Consider the following 21925-nt stretch of genomic DNA (forward strand, 5'->3'; position numbering starts at 1 on the left):
AGAAGAAAGTTCCTTTGCCCATCCACCAAATTCTGGAGAAAGAGATCCCTGAGGCAGAGGGGGAAACTCTTATAATGGACTTCACCCAATGAGCAGAGGTGGCCTCCAAAACCAAGGCTTCAAAGGTTTTTTCTTGGAGAAGCCTTTCCAGTGCTTCTGAACAGTTGCCCAACTGTCGCACTCTGGAGGCAGTCAGGGGTGCTTATCCCTGCACTCAGCAACCTTGGACATCTGCCATTCAAGAAAAATTAGTGCAGAGGATCATAACCAGAGGCTATTTCATTCCCTTCCACACCCTTCCTTCATGCTGTAAAATAATTCCCTCACAAAGGGAAGAAGCCACTTCAGAAATGAGGAAGCTTCTAAGAAGTCAAGTCATCCAAGAGGTTCCTCCAGATCAGACAAGATCTGGAATTTACTCAAGATTCTTTTTAGTGCCAGAGAAAAATGGGGACCTGAGGCCAACTTAAATTGCTTGAACAGGCAAACAAAATTCCAGATGGTCACAGTTAAGTCCATTCTTCCATTACTGAGGAAGAATGAGTGGATGTACTCGGTAGATCTTCATGATGCATACTACCACATAGAGATGGACAGACGCTCCAGGAAATACTTTCACTTTCAACTGGGACCCAGTCATTACTAAATTCAGAGCTCTGCCCTTTAGTCTCACCACAGCCCCCTGGTGTTTACCAGTTGTATGGCAGTAGTAGTAGCTTGTCTACAACTGCAAGTTTTCCAGGTATTCCAATACTTGGATGACTGGCCCAACAACACCCCTTCCAGGAATCTACTCATTCAAGCCAGGGACTCCTTGCTGCAACTGGGCTAAACTTACAGTGATCTAGAAAAGTCCAAGCTACAACCAGTCCAGTCGCTAGAGTTCACTGGAGCATTTTTGGACACAAGACTTCAGATAGCAAAACTCCTTCAAACATGAATTAAATCCCTTCATCAACAAGCCCAAAAAGTATAATTTCTCCAGAAGCCAACAGCAAGATTAATTCTTTGCCTTCTAGGCTCCATGGCAGTCTCTGTCGTATTGGTGCAACTAGCCAGATTCTACATGTGGGTTCTTCAATGGACTCTGGCAGTTTAATGGTCAATCAGGAAACAACCCATGTATTTTCTAGTGATTCTAATGAGCATCTGCAGAACTCTCATACTGTGGTGGCTAGAATCTCTGCATGGTCTATGGGAGGACATCCTTTCATTATTACTTCCCCCCAAGCCACAGTGACCACAGAAGTTTCCCAACTGGGGGGGAGGGGCATTATCTGGGAAACACAGTCCAAGCAACTTGGTCCCAAACAGATGCCAGTCTTCAGATCAGTATATTGGAGATGAGAGCAGTCCTCATAGAGTTACAGGGCTTTTAGGGCTCTCTCCCTTTGGCTGTGATCTATTCAGACTGATAACATGACAGTTATTTGGTATATCAACAAATGTGGAGGAACCAGATCTTATCTTTTGTGTCAAGAGACCATAGACAATATCATCTCACCACATTCTAACAGCAACACACATCCCACAGAAATTCAGTATTCTTGTGGACAGATTGAGCAGGTATTTCCTGGTCCCTCATGAGTGGTCCCAATTCCATTAGTAACAAACTGTATTTTCAGCCACTGGGGCTGACCTTGTTGTGACATCATCTCCTCTCCCCACAACACCAAATGCGACAAGTTCTTCACTCTAGCTGCCCCAGAGTGGGAGTAACTCAGGCATGCTGTGACACAGTCTTGGCTCCTGGGACTCCTTTATGTTTTTCCCCTTCGCACCCATGATTCCAAAGTTTCTTCAGAAAGCATTTGTGATGAAGGTCACAGTCATCCTCATAACCCCTTATTGGCCTCTTCAAGTCTGGTTTCCTTTCCTCTGGCCTTATCTAGTCCATCCTTCCTGGGTGCTGGGCTCAGACACAGGTCGCCTCACCAGAAAATTCAGTCCGTCAAACTAACTGCATGGTTTCTCCAAATTCCAATGTTGGTCTGGCAGTTCCAGGTTTTCATCTTCATTTGTCCATGTTTTGTCTTCTTCCCAACAACACTTGAATAGGAAAATTTATAATAGCAGATGGAAAAGGTTTTCTATTTGGGCGACTGAAAAAATGAATATCTTCCAGCAATTTTGGACTTCTTCACACATCTTTTCCATTGTGGAGCCAGCTATTCCACAATCAAGGTGCAGTTGACTGCAATATCATCTTTCCCATATGGGTGAAAAATCATATGCTCATTGCATCTGTCAGATTGTCTAGCGCTTTTCTGTGAGGTACCCTTCTACTGCAGCTTCTGGTTACTAATCCAGTGCCTCCACAGGATAATACTATTGTACTGCAAGCTTTGACTGGGCCCCCATTTGAACCTGCTGATAGAGTTGATCTGAAGTTTTTATCATGGAAGACTTTATTTCTGGGGATTATCACTTCTGACATGAGAATTTCTAAGCTACATGCCCTGTCCTTAAAAAAACCTCACTACCTATTTTTTTCTCAAGGACAAAATGTCACTAAAAACAATCCTTCCTTTCTTCCTAAGGTGGATTCTAAATCATAGATTAATCAGTGCATAAATCTTCCAGTGCTCTTCCCAAAATCTTTGAGCAAAGGCCAGTATACTTTGCTAGATGTTCATTATCAGTTACATTTTTATTTACATTGGACAAAACCTTTCAAGAAATCTTATCAGTTATTTGTGTCCGTCCGTACAGCTAAATTGAGAAAACTAATGTCATAAGTCATTCTTTCATGCTGGTTTTCGCAGTGCATTTCCCTTGTTTATCAAGAAAGAGGAATGCCACTTCCTTCGACTCCAAAGGCTCATTCCATCAGATCAGTGGCTTTGTCTAAAGCCCTTTTCTATAGTGCCCCATTTGATGACATATGTATTGTGGCTACCTGGTCTATGGAACATACCTTCATCTCAAACTATAAATTAGATATGCAGTCCAGATCTAGTGCCTCTGTTGGCTAAGCTGTGCTCTGGAATATCCTTCCATAATGCCTCCCAAGTGTAAAAGTAGCTGCTGGAGACTGTCCCATATGTTGAAGAATGGACAGAAAAGACAACATCAGATATGAAAGTTATGTGCTCACTATAATGATAGATCTCTGTTGCCTGTTTTCATCCTTCCTCAACTTCCCTTCCATCATCTCACTCCTTATTTTTTGTATGTACAGTTTTTTTTTTGTTTTTGTTTTTAATACTTCCATTACAAGATGATTCTATTTGACCTGACCTTGGGTCCTGAAGATAGTTTCTCTCTCTCTTTCACTTTCTTCTCTCAGCAAGGTAGTGTTTAACTAAATTGTTTCTCTGTCAACAGCTTTATCATTTTAAATTCCCTTTTATTGGCTGGCAAACATTGAGGATTATGGGTAAGGGAAGGAGCCTGAGCAATGAATCCAAAGCCTTGAAGCGGCTGAAGCCAGATCTGAGAGCCATACATTGAGAAAGGATGGAAACAGAGAACACAAATCTACTGTTATTGTGTGAGTAGATAATTTTTGTTTATGTCACTAGTTTGGGTTATACTGGGAAGGATTTCAACTAAACCTTTGGATCTGTAGTTTGCTTTTCTAAATAAATATTATGAATCATTGTAAGACAGCAATGGTGCTTGTAAATGAAGCCCTCTGAAGGGTAATGAATCAGGCCACTGTCAGCCATACCAATATCCCATTACTTGCCTCTCACTTTCCCCATTTACCATAAACACTGTTCAAACCTGTCAGTGCATATCCTATTTTCTTCTTTACTTTTACAATTATCACAGATATTTGAATTTCATTTAAAATTTTTATTTCAAAATTTAGAGGAAAAAAAAAACAATAACAACTGTTTTCTAAACAAAACAAAACTCTCACACATCGAAAACAGGCTTAGCATGAGAAGCAGTACATTTCTCTCCCCTTGAAACTCGCATTTTGTGAAAATACATCTGGCAACCCATTAACTACAAGAGACGTGCTGGGATTCATATTTGGATAGCATGTAATGAAGTATTAATTAACACTAATGTGAAGGGTGTAGAAATTCAAAAGACAAACGTATGACACAACCACTCAGACACTGTACAACACCTTGGACAGCTTACTGGACACTAGTTTCCCTTTTCAGCAGCAACCCAGGAGTACTGTCTGGTAAAAAAATAAGCAGACCCACACTGAAAACAAATGAAGGCTGAGGGAATCAAGCCATATACTACAGGAAGCAGCTGTTTAACAGCTCTTAACCGTACTCATCTGCACTAAGTGCCACACAAACTGTTGTAGCCCAAACACAGTGAATTTCATACATGTTCTTGAAAAAAAAAGCTAAATTAAAATGCATTCCTAGTTAAAATATTAAGATTAAACTCATAGACTTCATGCTGTCCTGTTTATTTCCAGCTAAATGATAAACACACTTAACAAAAGGAAACCAAGGATCACATCCAAAGAGTATGGCTCATATGATGATGATCATTATTGATTTCCTTCCTTTGCACCATAATTACTCTGGTTTATAGGCATTAGCTACTAGACTTGCAGTCCCATTGCCCAAATCATTGTCTAGTTAAGTGACATGCTTAAAGACACGGCATAAATATAAGGCAAAAATCAAAGATGTTCTGCAAGACTGGAACCAGATAAAAGCAGATTACATTAAATCATTATAAAAGTTATCAGAACAGCAGGTTTTACATCAATATTTATGTTGGTCATAGGTAAATACAAGATTAGCTGAATTTTGGGACATTTTAAGCTTAGCCAATTTCCCTTTCAAAGGAGATAATCAAACTCTGTACATTGCATCTGTAAAGTAAGCACCCTAACCACTATACCAAACCCCAACCACAAAACGTGCGAAACTCTAATGACTAACTGCAATCCTCAGTGATTTGCTAAAAAAAGATAATGTAGGTCTGGCAATTAGTGTGGGGGATTAAGCCTCTTGGCTCCTGTAGCCAAGGTAAAAGGTCTAAGTCTGGTCAAGTCACTTAACTAAATAGCCCTCAATAACTAGGGCATTTTACGAACAAATGAATGTGCTTGCGCGCGCGTGCACATGCACACACGCACACACACACACACACACACACATGCACACACACACACACACACACGCACACACACACACACACACACACACACACACACAGACACTTTCTCTGCTTATCTTGTGCCACTAAAACAAGAAATTCCAGTCTTTCCTATAGTACACATGAGTCCTCCTAGTGCACATAAACATAATTCTGGTTCTCATACCTGCTCGTAAAAATATTTCCAGTTAAGTTTCTTTACTCAATTAATGCTTTCTGCTAGAAAAGTAAATTGCAGTCATTCTCTCCTCACCCTGATACTGCTAAAACATGACTTTCCTGTAATGAAAGAACAAAATTGTGTTATTCTTAATAAGGGTGCCTGCGTGATTAAATCTATCACCAGTTGTACTTAGAGTGTGACCTTTTCCAGTCTCAGTCTCATTTGTTTAAAAGCTGAAACTGCAAATGAAAGTGGCCGGAACTGAAGCTGGAAGCTGAAATCTTAAAGCATCAGTACTAGTTTGCTGTGTGGACACCGAGTAGGAAAGTAGTTAAAACACCATTACTGGGTCACTGTATAGACACCGAACAGAAGGTAGCTAAAATGTTGTAGGACAACTTTTTTTCCCCAAATTAATGTATGTCCAGACCCCCAGCCAGCACTGGACTCTAGACAGATGCCTAGGTCACCTAGTGCTGGATCTGCCACTTGTTCTCCTTCTTTGGAAATAGCCAGGGGCAATTACCACAATCTTTCTCACAAACTGAGATGTCCTTTTTGGTGAAATCTTGGAAATCATGGTCCAGTGGGGCATTTGGCCAACTGATCTCACCTCAGGATGAGGAAATCATTTTTGAAGCTTATGTCTCAAAATCCTTCCTGGGTAGTACTTTCAGCATATCTTTTAATGGAATTAGCTGTTTGGAGGGCTTGGCAGGAGCCAAATTCCTGTTAAACCAGTTATGAGAAAGCCAGACAGAGAACAATGGGCAAAAGGTCCCTTAATTGATTCTTTCATTGTGCCAGCTGCTACCAGACAAGACCTGGCCAAACAGCTGCTGGAATCTCTGAAAAAGTCCCCCACATCAGATAAAAGGAAACAGCCTGAGACTGCCTTGAATACGATGTATAACATTTCTAGCCTCTTAATGCAGTTGATGCACAACACAGCCGATGAAGTGGCTAAAGCAGTGGGAGCAGGCATCACGATGAGATGCCTCACCTGGTTCCTCTTATATGATTTTGCAGATAACTTCAAGGCATCCTTCTCCAATGCACTCTACAATGGTTCCTGTCTGTTTGGTCTGACTGTCAAGGAGTACATGCAAAAATGTGAGCAGGATGGTAAGATGCTTTCTGCCAGTGGAGTTTAATTTAAAAGCCTCCAGAGATCTTACATCAGAAACAAAAAGGACTGAAGTCATTGTGGTTCCAAAAGTCCTAAGTATCTACCCTAATGATATAGTTGGCCAGAGCAGGGATGGCTGCTTTAATGGATGCAGACCCAGAGGTCATGGAGGTTTGCAGAGCCAGAAATATTGAGACATTTTTCTGACAACAACTTTGTCCCTGAAGGACTGCCTGACTGCTCCACTCTGGAGGCAGTTGGGGGTTGTCTTTCACTCTACTCAACATTTCGGTTTGAGGTTGGCTTAATTGTTAAGATGTTTATCCCACAGACACAAGGTACAGAGTTCAGTTCTCACTTTGGGGAAATTGGTTAGGCTTAAAATAGCCTGCAAGGGCAGTTAGCCTAGTATTTACCCTTGAACCTATGGATGGCCATCATATGAGATTCCTGGATGAGAATAGATAATAGCCAGAGGTTATTTGGTTCCTTTTTTCTATGTTCACTTCAAGTCTCTCAACTGCTACTCGATGTGCCACCCCATCAGCTAGCAGCGACCAAAAAAGGAAGTATCTTCCCTGCTACAGAAAACTGCCATTTAAGAGGTCCCACCCAACCAGAGAGGACCAGCATTCTTTTTGGTTCTGAAGAAAAACAAGGACCTCAGGCCCATCTTGGACCCAAGTCATTTGACCCAATATGTGAGAATGACCCAGATCAGGATGGTCATTGTGCAGTCTCTGCCATGACTGCAGGTGGATGACTGGATGTGCTCAGTGGATTTCTAGGATGTTTACCTACACATAAAAATTGCCTCAGCTTCCAGGAGATTTCTCCATGTCTGAGTAGGGGCCAGTCATTACTAATTCTAAGCTCTGTCCTTCACTCTCATCAGAGACTCCCCTGGGTGGTTGCCAGATGTATGATGATAGTTGAGGCTCATCTGTTCCAACAGGGAATCAGGTTATTTCTATACTTGGATGATTGACTTCTGACTATCATAACACTGGAATCATTAACAAAGACAAGGAGCTACTTTCTCCAGCTGTGCCTGTCCTTGGGAACAGTCATCAACAGTGAGAAATCAGCCCTTCAGCTTGCATGATCCATTTACTTCATCACTTGCCACCTGAATACAGCTGAGTGCATAGTTTCCCTTCCTCTGGATAGTGTCCAAGTTAGCATCAATAATTTGAGTACTTGGATTCATAACTTTGTCCATTCTGATGGTTCAATTTGCTTGTTATCACATGAGGGCTTTACAGTGGTTATTGCGAGTTTGATGGTCTTAGCTCATGGATCAGCTTTCTTCTCTCATCATTTTAACAAACAAACTAGGACAGCATTTGAAATGGTGGATCTCTTCTTCATACTTCCATTATATTAGACCCTTTATGCTTCCTTCTCCAGCAGAACTGTCACCATGTATGCCTCACCTCTGGGGTAGAGGGGACATTTTCAAGGGAAGATTGTCCAGGGTGTTTGGAATTCCTCTGAATCGAGTCTTTACAACAGTATCCTAGAGATGCAGTTGGTTCTTCTTTTTATTTTTTCATTTCAGGATCCACCAACCTTTAAGTGTAATATCCATATATACTAACAACATCACAGTGGTCTGGTTTATCAGAGAGGAACTTGGTCCTTCCCTTTATGTCGAGAGGTAATGAGTGTGTGGCAGTGGGTTACAGACTCGCACATTTTTCTGGTGACAACACACATTCCTATGAAGTCCATCTCCCTTGTAGACCGGCTCAGCAGAACCATCTTGATGCCTCACAAGTGGTCCCTGAATCCAGTGGTAGCTGGGATCCTATTCAATTGGTGGGGCAAGCCATGCTGCAGTTCATTTGCATCCCCATCCAGTATGAAATGTAGCACATAATTTGCCATAGTCCCAGAAGATGGGCAGTCCACAAGGGATGAGCTGGTTGAGCAGCAGCCTTCTGGGATCCTTTATGCTTACCCCACCTGATACCATTCATACCCAAGTTTATTGAGATGGTGCAGAGTGACGGTAATCATCATTGCCCCATACTGGCCCAGACAGATTTGGTTTCCTTTGTTAAAGCCTCACCTCAGAGGGTCTTCCTGTCTCCTGGATTCACAAATGGAGCTATTATCTCATCTGTTTGAGAAGCCTTACCTGGATCTTCACAGTCTGAAATTAACTGGTTTCTCCGATTTCAGCGAAGGCCAAGGATCCTCCATTGTACGAAGTCATCTGGATCCTTTTTGTATCCCAGAAGGACTCTACTAGAAATATTTTTATCACCAAATGGAAATGTTTTTCATTCTGGGCTCACCTTCATGAAAGTGACCTATTTAATGATTTGATACACAATGGGATAGATTTCTCATCTACATTATTTGATACACGAACTAGTATCAGTTGGCCACTATTTCTAACCATCTTCCAAGCATCCACTCTCATCTCCTGTCCTTCCATAGATCATGGACATCCTTTTTGAGAGGTGTTTTTCTATTACTACCCCCCCCCCCCCAATCACCACCACCACACATCCCAATCCCTCCTTTGAATCTAAATTATGTTTTGGAGGCTCTAACAAAAAATACCCCTTGAACCAACCACTTCAGTGGAGCTCCAGTTTCTACCAGAAGGATATCCAAACTCAATACAAATTCTAATGTCAATGAAATATACAGTCACCTCTGGGTAAACGCTCCTTCTCCAAAAAAATATGAATAATATGTATAGAAAACCAATGGCAAGGAGCGAAGCAGAATGTAGAAGTCCACCAGAAAAAATGTTCAGTTTATGAATATCCAGCCTTGGAAGTAATCCACATAAAACATAAACGCTGATAATGTGCACAAGGACTTTATTATGTCAGATAAGCGCTTTCGCTAACTAGAGCTTCATCAGATCTATTCAATAATACAGGAAACACAGCAACAATTAAAAAATTTTCATCAACTTGCCTCTCATTACATATTTAAAAGGGAAATGTAGAAAACAAGTGAGCCAAAGGAAGGAGAATGTGGGGAAAACAATCAGTAGAGTGTGAAAGTCTGAAGGTAAGTTTGCAGTGATGTATAGGAAGGTAAGAGACTTACAGAGAAGTAGAGTTGTAGGTAGATGTATAGATGAAAGACAGTAGAAGAACGTAAGAGGCTTACGAAGGATAGAGATGGGGTGTTAGTAGAGTGATATGTGGATAGGTAATCCTGGGACAATAGTGAGGGAGTGAACAGTAAAAGAGATGTCTAGGAACTGTGTAGGGGAGATATGGTAAAGAGTGAGTAAAGGGATAAAGACAGCAAGATGATAGTGGAGCGCCACATAGTGGGCAGTCAGTTTGATGCAGCAAAGTCCCCTGAGGGGGATATCAGGTTTAGGGGAAGGAGGGAGCTATCGTATTTCAGGATAGGGGGTATAATATGATAGGGAGAGTAGGGGTTATTTAATTGAGAAAAGGGGGGGGGGTTGGCTGCTGGCTAACCTGGCAGGGAAGTGCACTGTGACCTAGTAGAAATTATGTACTACCTTTAATTGTTACAAATGGTTGAAGCAGTACACATACTTTCACTGAATTCCTTGCTGGGAATAACTCTCAGGGAGCAGATAGGATTTTAGTTTTTGTTTTTATTTTCCTTGTTTGTGGGCTCTTGTCATGGATTTCCAGTAGGGCACATTCAGGTGGTTAGAGCAGGACGGGCAGGAACACAAGCTGGATGATAATGACAGTAACAAGATGACTAACTTAGGGTGACCAATGTAATGCACAAGGTAGTGCCTGCCCCGCGGCTCCACCCCTTGAAGCTTCTGTGCACTTTGGGAATTGCCGTGGTACCCCGTTACTTTATTGGGTTTAGTGTCCCTGGAAGACAACAGCCTCACAGCCTCCCGTTTTCCCCTCGAATGCTGTACTCCTTAACGAAAACCGAATGACACCATCTCCCCTACCGTTGCCTGCTGCGCTCGGAGGGTGGGTCATAACATGCAGTTGCCATGGGTATGCTCGATGAAGCAGGATGAGGGCGTGGGAATAAAGGCTAGCATCGTGCTCGGAGCTTCTTTTGAATAGGAAGCACAACAACAAATGTGACTCTCTGGCTCCCAAGGACTAATACATAAATGTTTTTAATATCTACTTATATTTTGAAAAACCAATTAAAAAAAATCTTTAAAAAAATAGATCGCCTTCAACTCCGACAAAAAATGATGGAGGGGGAAGGAGGAAGGCATGTTGTATTGGATAGATTGAAATGAAAGGATCAAGTACATAGCTATTCTAGGTAATTTTTGTTAGAGCCTCCAAAACATAATCCTGCCTTTCTTCCCAAGGTTGCCTTAGAAGCTGACCACAACCAAGCACCTCATCTCCTGGTGTTTTTCCCCAATCATAGTAACAAAATGAGAGTATACTCTGCACACTCTGGATGTATGCAGGCAATTGCATTTCTGCTTGCACCATAACAAGTCATTTATGAAGGATATGTATTTTATATATATATATATATATATATATATATACAGTATATATATATATATATATATATATATATATATATATATATATATATGTATATATATCAATCATTTGGTAATAATAGACTGGCCAGGAAGATATACAAAATAGCGCTATCCAGATAGCTGCCTGATTGTATTTCCTTTGCATATTTGAATTTTCAACCATAATAAACAGTTATCAAGCACCCCAAGGCATATTTTATTGGTTAAATGGCTATGTCCACAGCCTTTTTCATGAAGTTTTCCATTGATCACCTTTGTACAGCAGCACCTTGGTCTATGATACATACTTTCTCAAAGCATTATAAATTGGAATTTATGCGAAAATCTGGAACCTCCTTCAGAGCCTGTATCCTCAAGGGACTCTTATCGATATGCCATCAAGGTATTTTAGAGGCTGGGTATGCTGACCATTCAGACAGATGGAATGAACAGGCTAGAATAGCTATGTACATAACATTAGATCCTTTCATTTCAATCTATACAATACAACATGCCTTCCTCCTTCCCCCTCCATCATTTTTTGACGGAGTTGAAGGCGATCTATTTTTTTTTAAAGATTTTTTTTAATTGGTTTTTCAAAATATAAGTAGATATTAAAAACATTTATGTATTAAATCCAAATACATTACTATGGAAATGTCTAAGGCGATATACTGGGTGATATCCACAACACACGTTCAGTCCCTGAGATGTCACGAAACATAAAACACATAACTGGCGTACAGCAACGGTGGTCCCACTCCACAAGGGGGGTGCCTCTACAGACCCTGGAAACTACCGCCCCATAAGCTTGACTAGCCTGGTCTGCAAAGCTATGGAAAGAATCATTATGGAACTCATAAACGGAGACATAGGGAACCTACAGACGCTTGACCCCACCCAGTTTGGCTTTGTTAAAGGCAGATCCTGCCTTTTAAACCTGGTTGACTTTTTCGAAACAGTCACTAGAGCCATTGATGAGGGCAAGGCAGTCCATACAGCATACCTGGACTTGGCTAAGGCCTTTGACACAATACCCCACTCAGGCATCATAGATAAGCTAAACAGCTTAAAAGTAAACCCTTATGTCACTAGATGGGTTGCAAACTGGCTAAAGGACAGAACCCAGAAAGTTAAAATCGCTGGAGCAATGTCTGACTCAAAGCCAGTCACAAGTGCTGTCCCACAGGGATCTGTCCTGGGACCCCTCTTGTTCGGCATTTATTTCTCAGATGTTAAAGCAAACATGGGAGGGCTGTGGCTGACAAAGTTCGCAGATGACTGCAAACTAGGCGCCATAGTCGATACACCAGCACATACACACATCCTACAAAAAGGCCTCACTGAAACGGACAACTGGTGCCGTAGTCACGGCCTTAAACTAAATGCCAAAAAATGTATAGTCATCCCTTTTGGAAAAAACAAAGTACCCACAAATTATCACATAGACATCAACCCACTGAGTATGGAAAAAGTAATCAGAGACCTAGGGACCCAAGTAGACAGCGACCTCTCATTTGACACCCACGTTGCCAAAGTGGTTAGAAAAACATTCTACCTTGCACACCTCATCATGAAGGGTTTCACATCCAGATCCAAGGATGTCATTGTACCCCTATATTCCTCCCTCATCAGACCCATGATTGAGTACAATGCCCCATTTGGTATGTACCTCACCCGGCACTTACAACAGCTGGAGAAACCACAAAAGTACCTCACCAAAAGGATCAAGGGTCTCCAACATATGTCGTATTCTGCCAGACTAAAGAAACTTCAGCTCTATTCAGTAGCATACCGCCTGCTCAGAGGTGATCTCTGCCTGACGTACAAGGCCATGTCCAACCAGGATCTGATGGACATGCTCCACCTCAAAAAATCCAAATCCATCAGGACCACGAGAGCTAAAGACTTAAACCTCGGCACAAGTATGAATAGGACATGCTGGAGGGATAGATTCATAACCCAAAGGCTTCCCATGCTTTGGAACAGGATCCCAGTTCGTATTAGGCAGAGCCCCTCACTGACTCTCTTCAAGAGAAATCTTGATGAGTGGATGGGAGATGGTAAGTTTACCCCAGGGGTCACATCTGTGTCACTGCTAGACAGGGGCACAGTAAACTAATTCTGTTATATAAGGGACCTTCAGTGTGTCACTACTAGACAGAGGCACAGTATTCTTGATTTATTCTGTACATTTTTGTACCATTTCATGGGGTGGCAAAAGCCACATCACTATGGCTAGGCTTACAAATGCCCCAGGGCAGATAGCCTAGTACTATACTATGAAACTATAAACAAAACTTGAATCTTGCAAATATATAGTTCAGTTTGACATGGGGAACATAGGGTGCTGTCTTTGACTGAAACAGATAAACATCTAGAATCATGAAAAAATAAATAAAACAATAGAGTAAGATTTATTAAATACCATAAGATAATCTATAAACCAGATAAGAATAAAATTATAAATTATAAATAAAGACAGGCTGAGGATTAAGTATTGCAGGGATGCTTGTAGTGAATTTAATTTATTACTCATAGCAGTGTATTAAACAGACACTGGCAAATCAGACATTATGAAGCACATGGGCTTTTACATATGTCAGCACTGGTTAGGTGTTAAAGGAATGTGCTTAACTTATTTCAAAAGGAGAGTAAAGTAGAAACCCAAACATGTCAGAATCTCTTGAACTTGTTTTTCCTCTCTGCCAGAAATAGTTTAGCATGCAACATTGCTTGAGGTAGTTGACAGCATTCTGTGATATGAGGAGGGTCTACCGATTTCCAATGTCTAGTAATGGATTTTTTTTTTGTCATGAGCAGCATAATAGATATTAATCCTGGGGAGAAAAATCTGGGGGAAAAAAACACTGTTTCCTAGTACTGGTGTGTACAACTCTGTCCTTATCTACTTGAACCCTAAAACCCTTCCAAAACTCTGAAATTAAGGGACAGTTCCAAAGTATATGTTCCCAGTTTGGCTCATTGTCGCTTTTATGGCACTGCCATCATTTTGGAAATTGTGTCTTTGTGTATAAACTTGTTTATAGAGTTAAAAATGGGTAATAAAGACACTTTCAAGCAAATAATTTCATTTTCAGGGAGGCAAATATTCCAAAAGCTTCTCACAATGCTGATTTCAGTTGGGCATCTGTCAAACTGCATCCCCTATTTTGCAAATATAGTTACCTTACAATCATGGTTGGATTAAAATAAGATTTTATCAGAGACTGGTAAAATAGTGGCAAATCCTACCTTCTTGTGGGCTTCCACATTTCAGATGAAATTTACAAGCTGAAGAAAAGTCCCTTCTGATACTGATTGGTACTTTTTAGGACTTAAATATTTAAATATACTATTTTCTTTCACCAGGCAAACTATGATTGAAGCCCTTCCAACTCTACAGGAGTTAGATGGAGAGACTATTCCAGACCAAAAGGAACCTGACAGAGAACAGGAAGAAAATGAACTTCAAGAAGATAGTGATTATGAGAGTGAAGATGAGGATGACTGGTTAACTGAAATTTCCTCTCCTTTAGATGTAGCAAAAGGTAATAAAATAATTATTGTTAAATTTCAATAGTACTTGTTTGATAATTTGTTTCACAGTTATATCAGAAAATACAGGATATATCAGAAAATACAGGATTTAATATAACTGACTGTGCTAAGTTTCACTTACAGTAATAAACTTGGAGTATTACAGTACTTTACAATATGGGTGTATTCATTTTTTTAGTTAAGGTGTCATACACACACTCTAATTCCAACCGAAGTTAAACAAATAAAATTAAGGTTTGGTGGTGTGCAAGAACATATTGGGCCAGATTCAGGAAGGCTTACACGGAGTTTAAGAGTAGTGTAAGCCTCCGTGTAAGCCTCCTGATTCAGCAACAGCCCAAATCTCCGTGTAAGAGACAGCTAACACGTCTCTTACAGTGGAGTGTGAAATGCTCAATACCTCATTTGCAGCTCCAAGATATGCAAATGAGGTATGTGAGCGATCCACGAAGCCCAAACCAGTCCGTGTAACGGATTGTTGCAGAAATGTACTCAGCTGACAACTGAGTACATTTCTGCAATTAAAACGGAGCTATGTCAGCTCCAAATAAAGGGTGCATTTGTTAAGCATGCCAATGGCCAAATATGTGGCCATTGGCATGAAAATGTTGCAAAAAGTTATATAACTTTTTTTTTTTCGGGATTTATGTGTTTAACTGTAGCGCACACCCGCAAAGCGTGCGCTACCTAAAACTGAAAACCTTATAAGCCCACAATTGTGGGATTTATGTATTACATGAAATGTCAATGGAGGGACTTGCAGAGCAAAACAATATGGCCTCCGCTTAGTGGTTGTCAAGGGAAGCTCCGTGTAAGATATGTAACTAAGCATTACTAGGCAATCCTATGTAAATGAGGGTTACAATACTGAATCACACTGCCACATAGGTAATGAGCACTTTCTGAGTAGTGTAAGAGTTAGAGATGGGGGAGGAACAGAGTAAGAGGTAGGTGACATCACGGAGGGGAAGGATAGAAAGAAATGTCCCAGATTGGAGGGCAATGTAAGGTAACAGATGACAGACAGACATCAGGGGGGGAGGTGTGTCCCAACAGAACACTAGGAAAGTCAAGAAATTGAGGGTATACGCTATCCCAACACTCCAAGTTTCTTGATATACGTGCATGCAGCGTGCCGCTGTAAGGCAGGTTCAACATGTGGAGCGTGTTGCAAACTGTTTACAACGGTTTCTTGTGGCGTGCAGTGTAAGACCTAGCTAACACCGTGTAAGGATGTGTGCGTGTAACACTGTGTAGGGATGTGTGCGCGTGTAAGTGACTGTGAGCGTGTTTAAGCTGGTGTGCACATTGCTCCCCCTCAGGAAACAGAGAGGAAGTAGGAAACAACCAAAATACAGGGAAACTGCCAGGGAATACTGCCAGAGTTAATTGGTGGAAACAATTGGAAGCAGGCAATTACACAGGCAGACTAGAAACCCAACCCAGCACTTAAAACACAACAGAGAGCAGTGCAGGCTGTTTCTCACAAGAGATACTGCCAGAAACTAAGCTATCAGAATTGAAAACTGAAAAAGCTGAACTCAGAGCAGAAATGCTAGGGGCTGCCATAGCTGTTATAATCAGACATAGGCGAATTGCTGAGGGTGGTGATAATGCAGATGCTGACAGACAACCCAGAGTGAGGAGAAGGAGAAGAGTATACAGGCCCAGGGTCACCTACCATGGGTTACATGAGCTGGAGATAGTAGAGCTATAGAGTGGACAGAGAGCTCCTGCAGCAGATTGCTGGGCTGGGCAGGCCAGGCCTCACACACAGAACCAACAGGGGACAACCCATCCCAGTGGAAACCAAGGTATGTGTTGGCCTAAGAATACTAGCAACAGGTACCTTCCAGAGACCAACTGGCGATATGATGGGGATATCACAGGCATCAGCCTCCAGGGTACTGCACCAGTTCCTGGATGCCATGTCACCACATGTCAGTGATCATATATATGTCCCTAATGACCATGAGGTTGTGGCCAGCAATATGCGTCTCTTCCAGCAAATAGCGGGATACCCTGAGGTGCTGGGTGCAATAGACTACTGCATACGCATCAAGGCACCAGCCGTGAGCGGGTAGAGTCTACATTAACCGCAAGGGATACCCCTCCATCAACTGCCAGGTCGTGTGTGATGCCCAGGGCATAATAATGAATGTGTGTGCTGGCTGCCCTGGGAGCTACCACGATTCCCACATCTGGCATCTGACGCAGCTGTACCAATCATTTGCCAATGGGGACTTCCCACACGGACACCTAGTGGGGATGCTGGTTATGCACTTGAGCCGTGGCTGATGACACCCATCAGAAATGCACACACACCCGAACAGGAACGCCATAATGAGGCACACGCACAAACACGTAATATCATAGAGCGTGTGTTTGGGCTGCTCAAGTCACGGTTCCGGTGTCTGGACACGCCTGGTGGAGCTTTGCAGTACACACCAACTACATGTACCCAAATGATCATGATATGTGCTATGCTACATAATATGATCCTGCGGAAACAGCTGCAGCAGGACCAGCACAGGGCTGGGCCAAACATCCCCACCATTGCCAAGGCCACCACAGGCAGGGGTGACTTGGAGGAGGAACAACCTGACCTTGTCCCAGTAGGCAGAAGGAGGCGTGCCCAGTATGCCCTGGCCTTGGCAAAGAGGCAACGATAGCACATATGCTTGGTCAGTAGGAACACTGGGACTGATACCCGCTCTGACTCACTCATACAGTAACAGGGATGCCTAACATGACACAACCTGCTTCCAAACGTACAGGGAGTGTAGTATGTGCATCCGACAGAGGCAGCCCTGCAGCACCACCCGAGGCATGAATGCCATGTGTTAAGTAATGTAATACCATGTATCATATGCACACCTGAGGACCATGACTAACATCCACCCTCACCAATCATAAACCACAAAAACACAAACCCACCTCATAGCTATCACAAGGGATAGGAACCTAGATGTAATGCTACCCAATGCCAAAGGTATAAACAGCAAGATGTGTGCAGTGTAAATGCACACAGTATAGGGAATGCACATATCAGTGCTGTAATAGAAAACAGGGTCAAAGCGCACATCAGCACCCTGACACTACCAGGGTCACACCTCATACAGTGATGTACATGTGCAAAAACATGGAACAAGATACAAAATGAGGGTGACTACCAATAAATGGCATGGATAACCACACACCCCTGTTGTTACCACAACAAGAAGCAACATGCATTAGCCATGGTCAAACACCAATGGCTAAAACTGACTACTACTATATAGCTTGCTGCAGACCACTGTCCTAATAGCAGCAACTGCCCCAGGCCTATGTTCACAGGTTCACAGGTTCATACTAGGCTATCTGCCCTAGGGCATTTATAAGCCTAGACCAGAGTTCTGTGGACTCTGCCGCCCCTTCACTCTGACGGATAATTTGCCCATTATATTGCTGTGCCTCTGACAAGCAGTGATACTGAGGTTATCCCTGGGGCATACCTGCAATCTCCCATCCATTGATTAAGATCTCACTTGAACAAAGCCAGTGAGGTACTCAGCCTCACATGTACCAGGATGTTGTTCCACAGCATAGGGACTCTCTGGTTGAAGAATCTGTCCCTCCAGCACATCCTATTAATATCTGTGTTGAGGTTTAAATCTCCTGCCACTGTAGTTCTGATGGATGTAGAGGTCTTGAGGTGAAGCGTGTACATTAACTCAGGTTTGGACATGGCCTTGGATGTCAGGCACAGGTCACCTCTGAGCAGACGGTAAGTCACGGAATCAAGCTGGAATTCCTTCAGTCGGGCAGCATAAGAAATATGTTTGAGACCCTTTCTCCTCCTGTCGAGGAATTTGTGGGCCCATCCAATTGCCATAGGTGTCGGGTCATATACATGCTGAATGGGGCATTGCACTCAATCAATGGTCCGATGAGTGAAGAGTACAGGGGAACAATGACCTCCCTGGATCTAGATGTGAATCCCTGCATGATGAGGTGGGCAATGTAGAAGTTCTACCTAACTACCCTGGCAACGTGAGTGTCAAACAAAAGGTTACTCTCAACCTGGGTGCCCAGGTCCCTGATAACCTCCTGTGTGCTTAGAGGATTGCCACCTACATGGGAACTAGTGGTAACCTTGTTCTTCCCAAAGGGTATGGCTATGCATTGTTTAGTGTTTAATGTAAGGCCATGGCTCTGGCACCAGTTATCCGTGTCTATGACACCCTTCTGAAGGATGTCTGTGTCAGATGGGTGTCCAACTATGGTTCCCAGTTTGCAGTCATCTTCAAACTTTGTCAGCCATAATCCTGCTGTGTTTGCTTGTACTTCTGAAAAGTAGATGTTGAGCAATAGTGGGCCCAGGACTGAGCCCTGTGGGACACCACTTGTGACAGTTGTGGAGTGTGACATGGCACCAGCAAGTCTGAACCTGTCTGTTCTGTCACGTAGCCAGTTTGCAACCCATCTTGTGATGTATGGGTTCACATTTAAGCTGGTGATGTTTTCAATGATACCCGAGTGGGGTATTGTGTTGAAAGCCTTTGCCAGGTCAAGGTAGGCTGTGTGGAGTGCCTTGCCCTTGTCAATGGCCTTGGTGTCTGTTATGAAACAGTCAACCAAGTTTAAAAGGCATGATCTGCCCTCGACAAAGCCTAACTGGGTTGGATCTAATGTCTGCAAGTCCCCTATGTCCTCATCTATGACTTCCATTATGATCTTCTCCATAGCTTAGCAGACCCTGCTTGTCAAGCTGATGGGATGGTAGTTTCCGTGGTCGGTGGAGGCACCCCCATGTGAAGTGGGTCCACCATTGACATATGCCACTCCTTGGGAACATATCCTGAGTTGAGGCTAAGATCAAACAGCTGCCCTGACTGCGGGTTTAATTCTTGAGTGAGTTCATGGAGCACAAAACCAGGGACACCATCTGGTCCCATGGATGCTGCGTCCTTTCCCTTGGATAGAGCAGTTCCCACCTGAGCATTTGAGATGTTTGGGGGGCTACAATCCTCTTTCATACATATCTCTCCAGTTGTGGTGGAGGGGTGGGGGGAGAAATCTGCACTGAACCTGTCAGCCAGTATGTTGGCAATGTCTGTAGGTTCAGTGATATTTACAGCATTCTGAGCCTATTCTGAGCATATCTGGCAGTTTCCTCCCAGGTGTGTAACGATGTATAAAAGGCCTCATGGTTGTCCCGTGAGCCCTTAGTGGGTTTACTCCCAATATTCGCCTTGGATGATTTCATGGGGAACTCAGTGTTTCACCTATATTGAGCAGGGGTGTCTACCCTTCCACGGATATCGCTCTATCTTGTAGTACCTCCTTCCTTGTGTTGTAGTGCTTGTTTATGGCTGAGGTCCACCACACTGGACGCTTGCCTCTGGTACAACGAGTTTGTGTTTTGTTTGGGATTGCCTCATCCATGCAGTCCTGAAGGTGCTGGTAGAAGGCAGTTGTAAGTGATACAGTGGCTTGGGTAATGGTGTCTGCTGGCTTGGGGCTTTGAAAGAGACCACAACAGTCATTAGAAGTGTGTAGTCGGCTTCTGAGAAGTTCTGCACTGTGGTCTTTTCTATCTGGGGTGGGGTGGGATGTGGACTTCCACTGAGAGTAGGTTATGATCTGATCTCACCAATGATGGGTATACCTCTGGTGTTGAACATTGTGAGCCCATGTTTGTGATGATGAGATCTACTATGTTGTCTCCTCTTGTGGGGATGGTGACTAGTTCTTCCATGGCATGTGAGTGTATGAACTCTAGGAACCTGTGGGCTAGAGTGTTGTGGCTGTAGTACTGATCCCAGTCTATATTTGGATAGTTGGGATCACCCAGTGTGATGGTGTTTGCAGGTACATGTATCCCGCCACTGTTTTCATGAAAGCTCTGTGAGGTACCTGAGTTTCAGAGGATGGCCTGTAACATGCTACAAACTGCAGAGCAGTCTTGCCTATGGTTAATTGCACCCGGATGGTGTCCAATGCATCGTGTGTTGCCACCAACCATGAGGTGAGGGTGTCCTTGATGAATATTGCTATTGCCACCCCTCATAGTGGTAATATGTGTACTGCATAGATACGAAATATTGTGCCTCTGACTTAGTAGTGACACATTATGACCACCTTACATAATTGAATAATGTGACTATGCCTCTGTCTAGTCTGTGCCCCTGTCCACATGCAGCTGTCCAGATGTCTCTTGAAGAGAGTCAGTGAGGTACTCTGTCTAACATGAACTGGGATACTCTGCTAGAGTTTGAGATGCCTCTGAGTTATGACTCTGTCCCTTCAGCATGTCCTATACATGTATGTGCTGAGGTTCAAATCTTTAGCTCCCATGTTTCTGGTGGATGTGGATTGCTTGCAGTGGAGCATGTCTACCAAATCCTGATTGGACATGGTCTTGTATGTCAGGCATAGGTCACCTGTACGTATGTGGTATGACACTGAAAAAAGCTTGTTTTAGTTATTCTGGAAGTATATGACATGTGTTGTAGATCCCTGATCTTCATGGTAAGGTACTTGTGGGGTCTCTCCAGCTGCTGCAAGTGCTGGTTGAGGTACATACCAAATGGGGCGTTGTATTCAAGCATGGGCCTGATAAGGGAGAAGTATAGTGGTACAATGACCTCCTATGGTCTGGATGGAATACCCTCCATGATAAGGTGGCCAAGATAGAAAGTCTGTCAAACAACTTTGGCAACATGGGTGTCAAATGAGATGTCACTATCTACATGTGTCCTCAGCTGTCTGATTTGTTTCCTGTACTCATTGGGTTGCTGTCTATGTACAGATCTGTGGGTACTGTGTTCCTCCCAAAGGGATGGCTACACATCAGTTGCAGTCAGTTTCAGGCCATGAGTCCAGCACCAGCTATCTGTCTGTGTGACGGCAGTCTGTAGGATGTGTGTGCTGGCTGATGTATTCACTATGGTGCCCAGGTTGCAGTCATCTGTAAACTTTGTCGGCCACAACCCTCCTATGTTTGCTTTCACATCTGAAAAGTAAATACCAAATAAGAGAGGTCCCAGGACACAACCTTGTGGGACACCACTTGTGACTGGCTTCGAACCTGACAAGGCACCTGCAATGTTGACATTATGGGTTCTGTTTCTGAGCCATTTTGCAACCTATGCTGTGACATATGGTGTTATATTTCAGCTGTTGAGCTTGTCTATGAGGCCTGAGTGGGGTATTGTGTCAAAGGCCTTAGCCAAGCGCAGGTAGGTTGTGTGGACTGTGTAGCCCTCATCAACGGCTCTACTGACAGTTTCAAAGTAGTCAACTTGGTGCAAAACGCAGGATCTGCCCTGTACAAAGCTGAATTGGGTGGGATCAAGGGTCTGTAGGACACCAATGTCTCTGTGTGGAAGCTCCATAATGACCCTTCACAAAGCTTTGCAGACAAGGCTGTTTAAGCTTGTGTGGTGGTAGCTGCCAGGGTCTGTGGAGGCATCTCCTTTGTGGAGTGGGACCACTGTTGCCGTATGCCAGTGTTCAGGTACAGATCCTG

The 21925-nt window shown here is 43.1% G+C and overlaps 1 protein-coding gene across 1 annotated transcript in view; it reads left to right on the forward strand.

Annotated features, from left to right (window-relative positions):
* Positions 1 to 21925, forward strand: part of LRRC46 (leucine rich repeat containing 46) — an 805439-nt gene that overhangs the window by 543019 nt on the left and 240495 nt on the right. Inside the window, exon 7 of the mRNA XM_044062285.1 lies at positions 14224 to 14402. Within this exon, the coding sequence (XP_043918220.1) occupies positions 14224 to 14402 (179 nt within the window). The remainder of the gene's footprint in view (positions 1 to 14223; positions 14403 to 21925) is intronic.

Source organism: Protopterus annectens, chromosome 2.part1, assembly GCF_019279795.1.
Source record: "Protopterus annectens isolate FY-2018-M chromosome 2.part1, PAN1.0, whole genome shotgun sequence".
Lineage (NCBI taxonomy): Eukaryota > Metazoa > Chordata > Ceratodontiformes > Protopteridae > Protopterus > Protopterus annectens.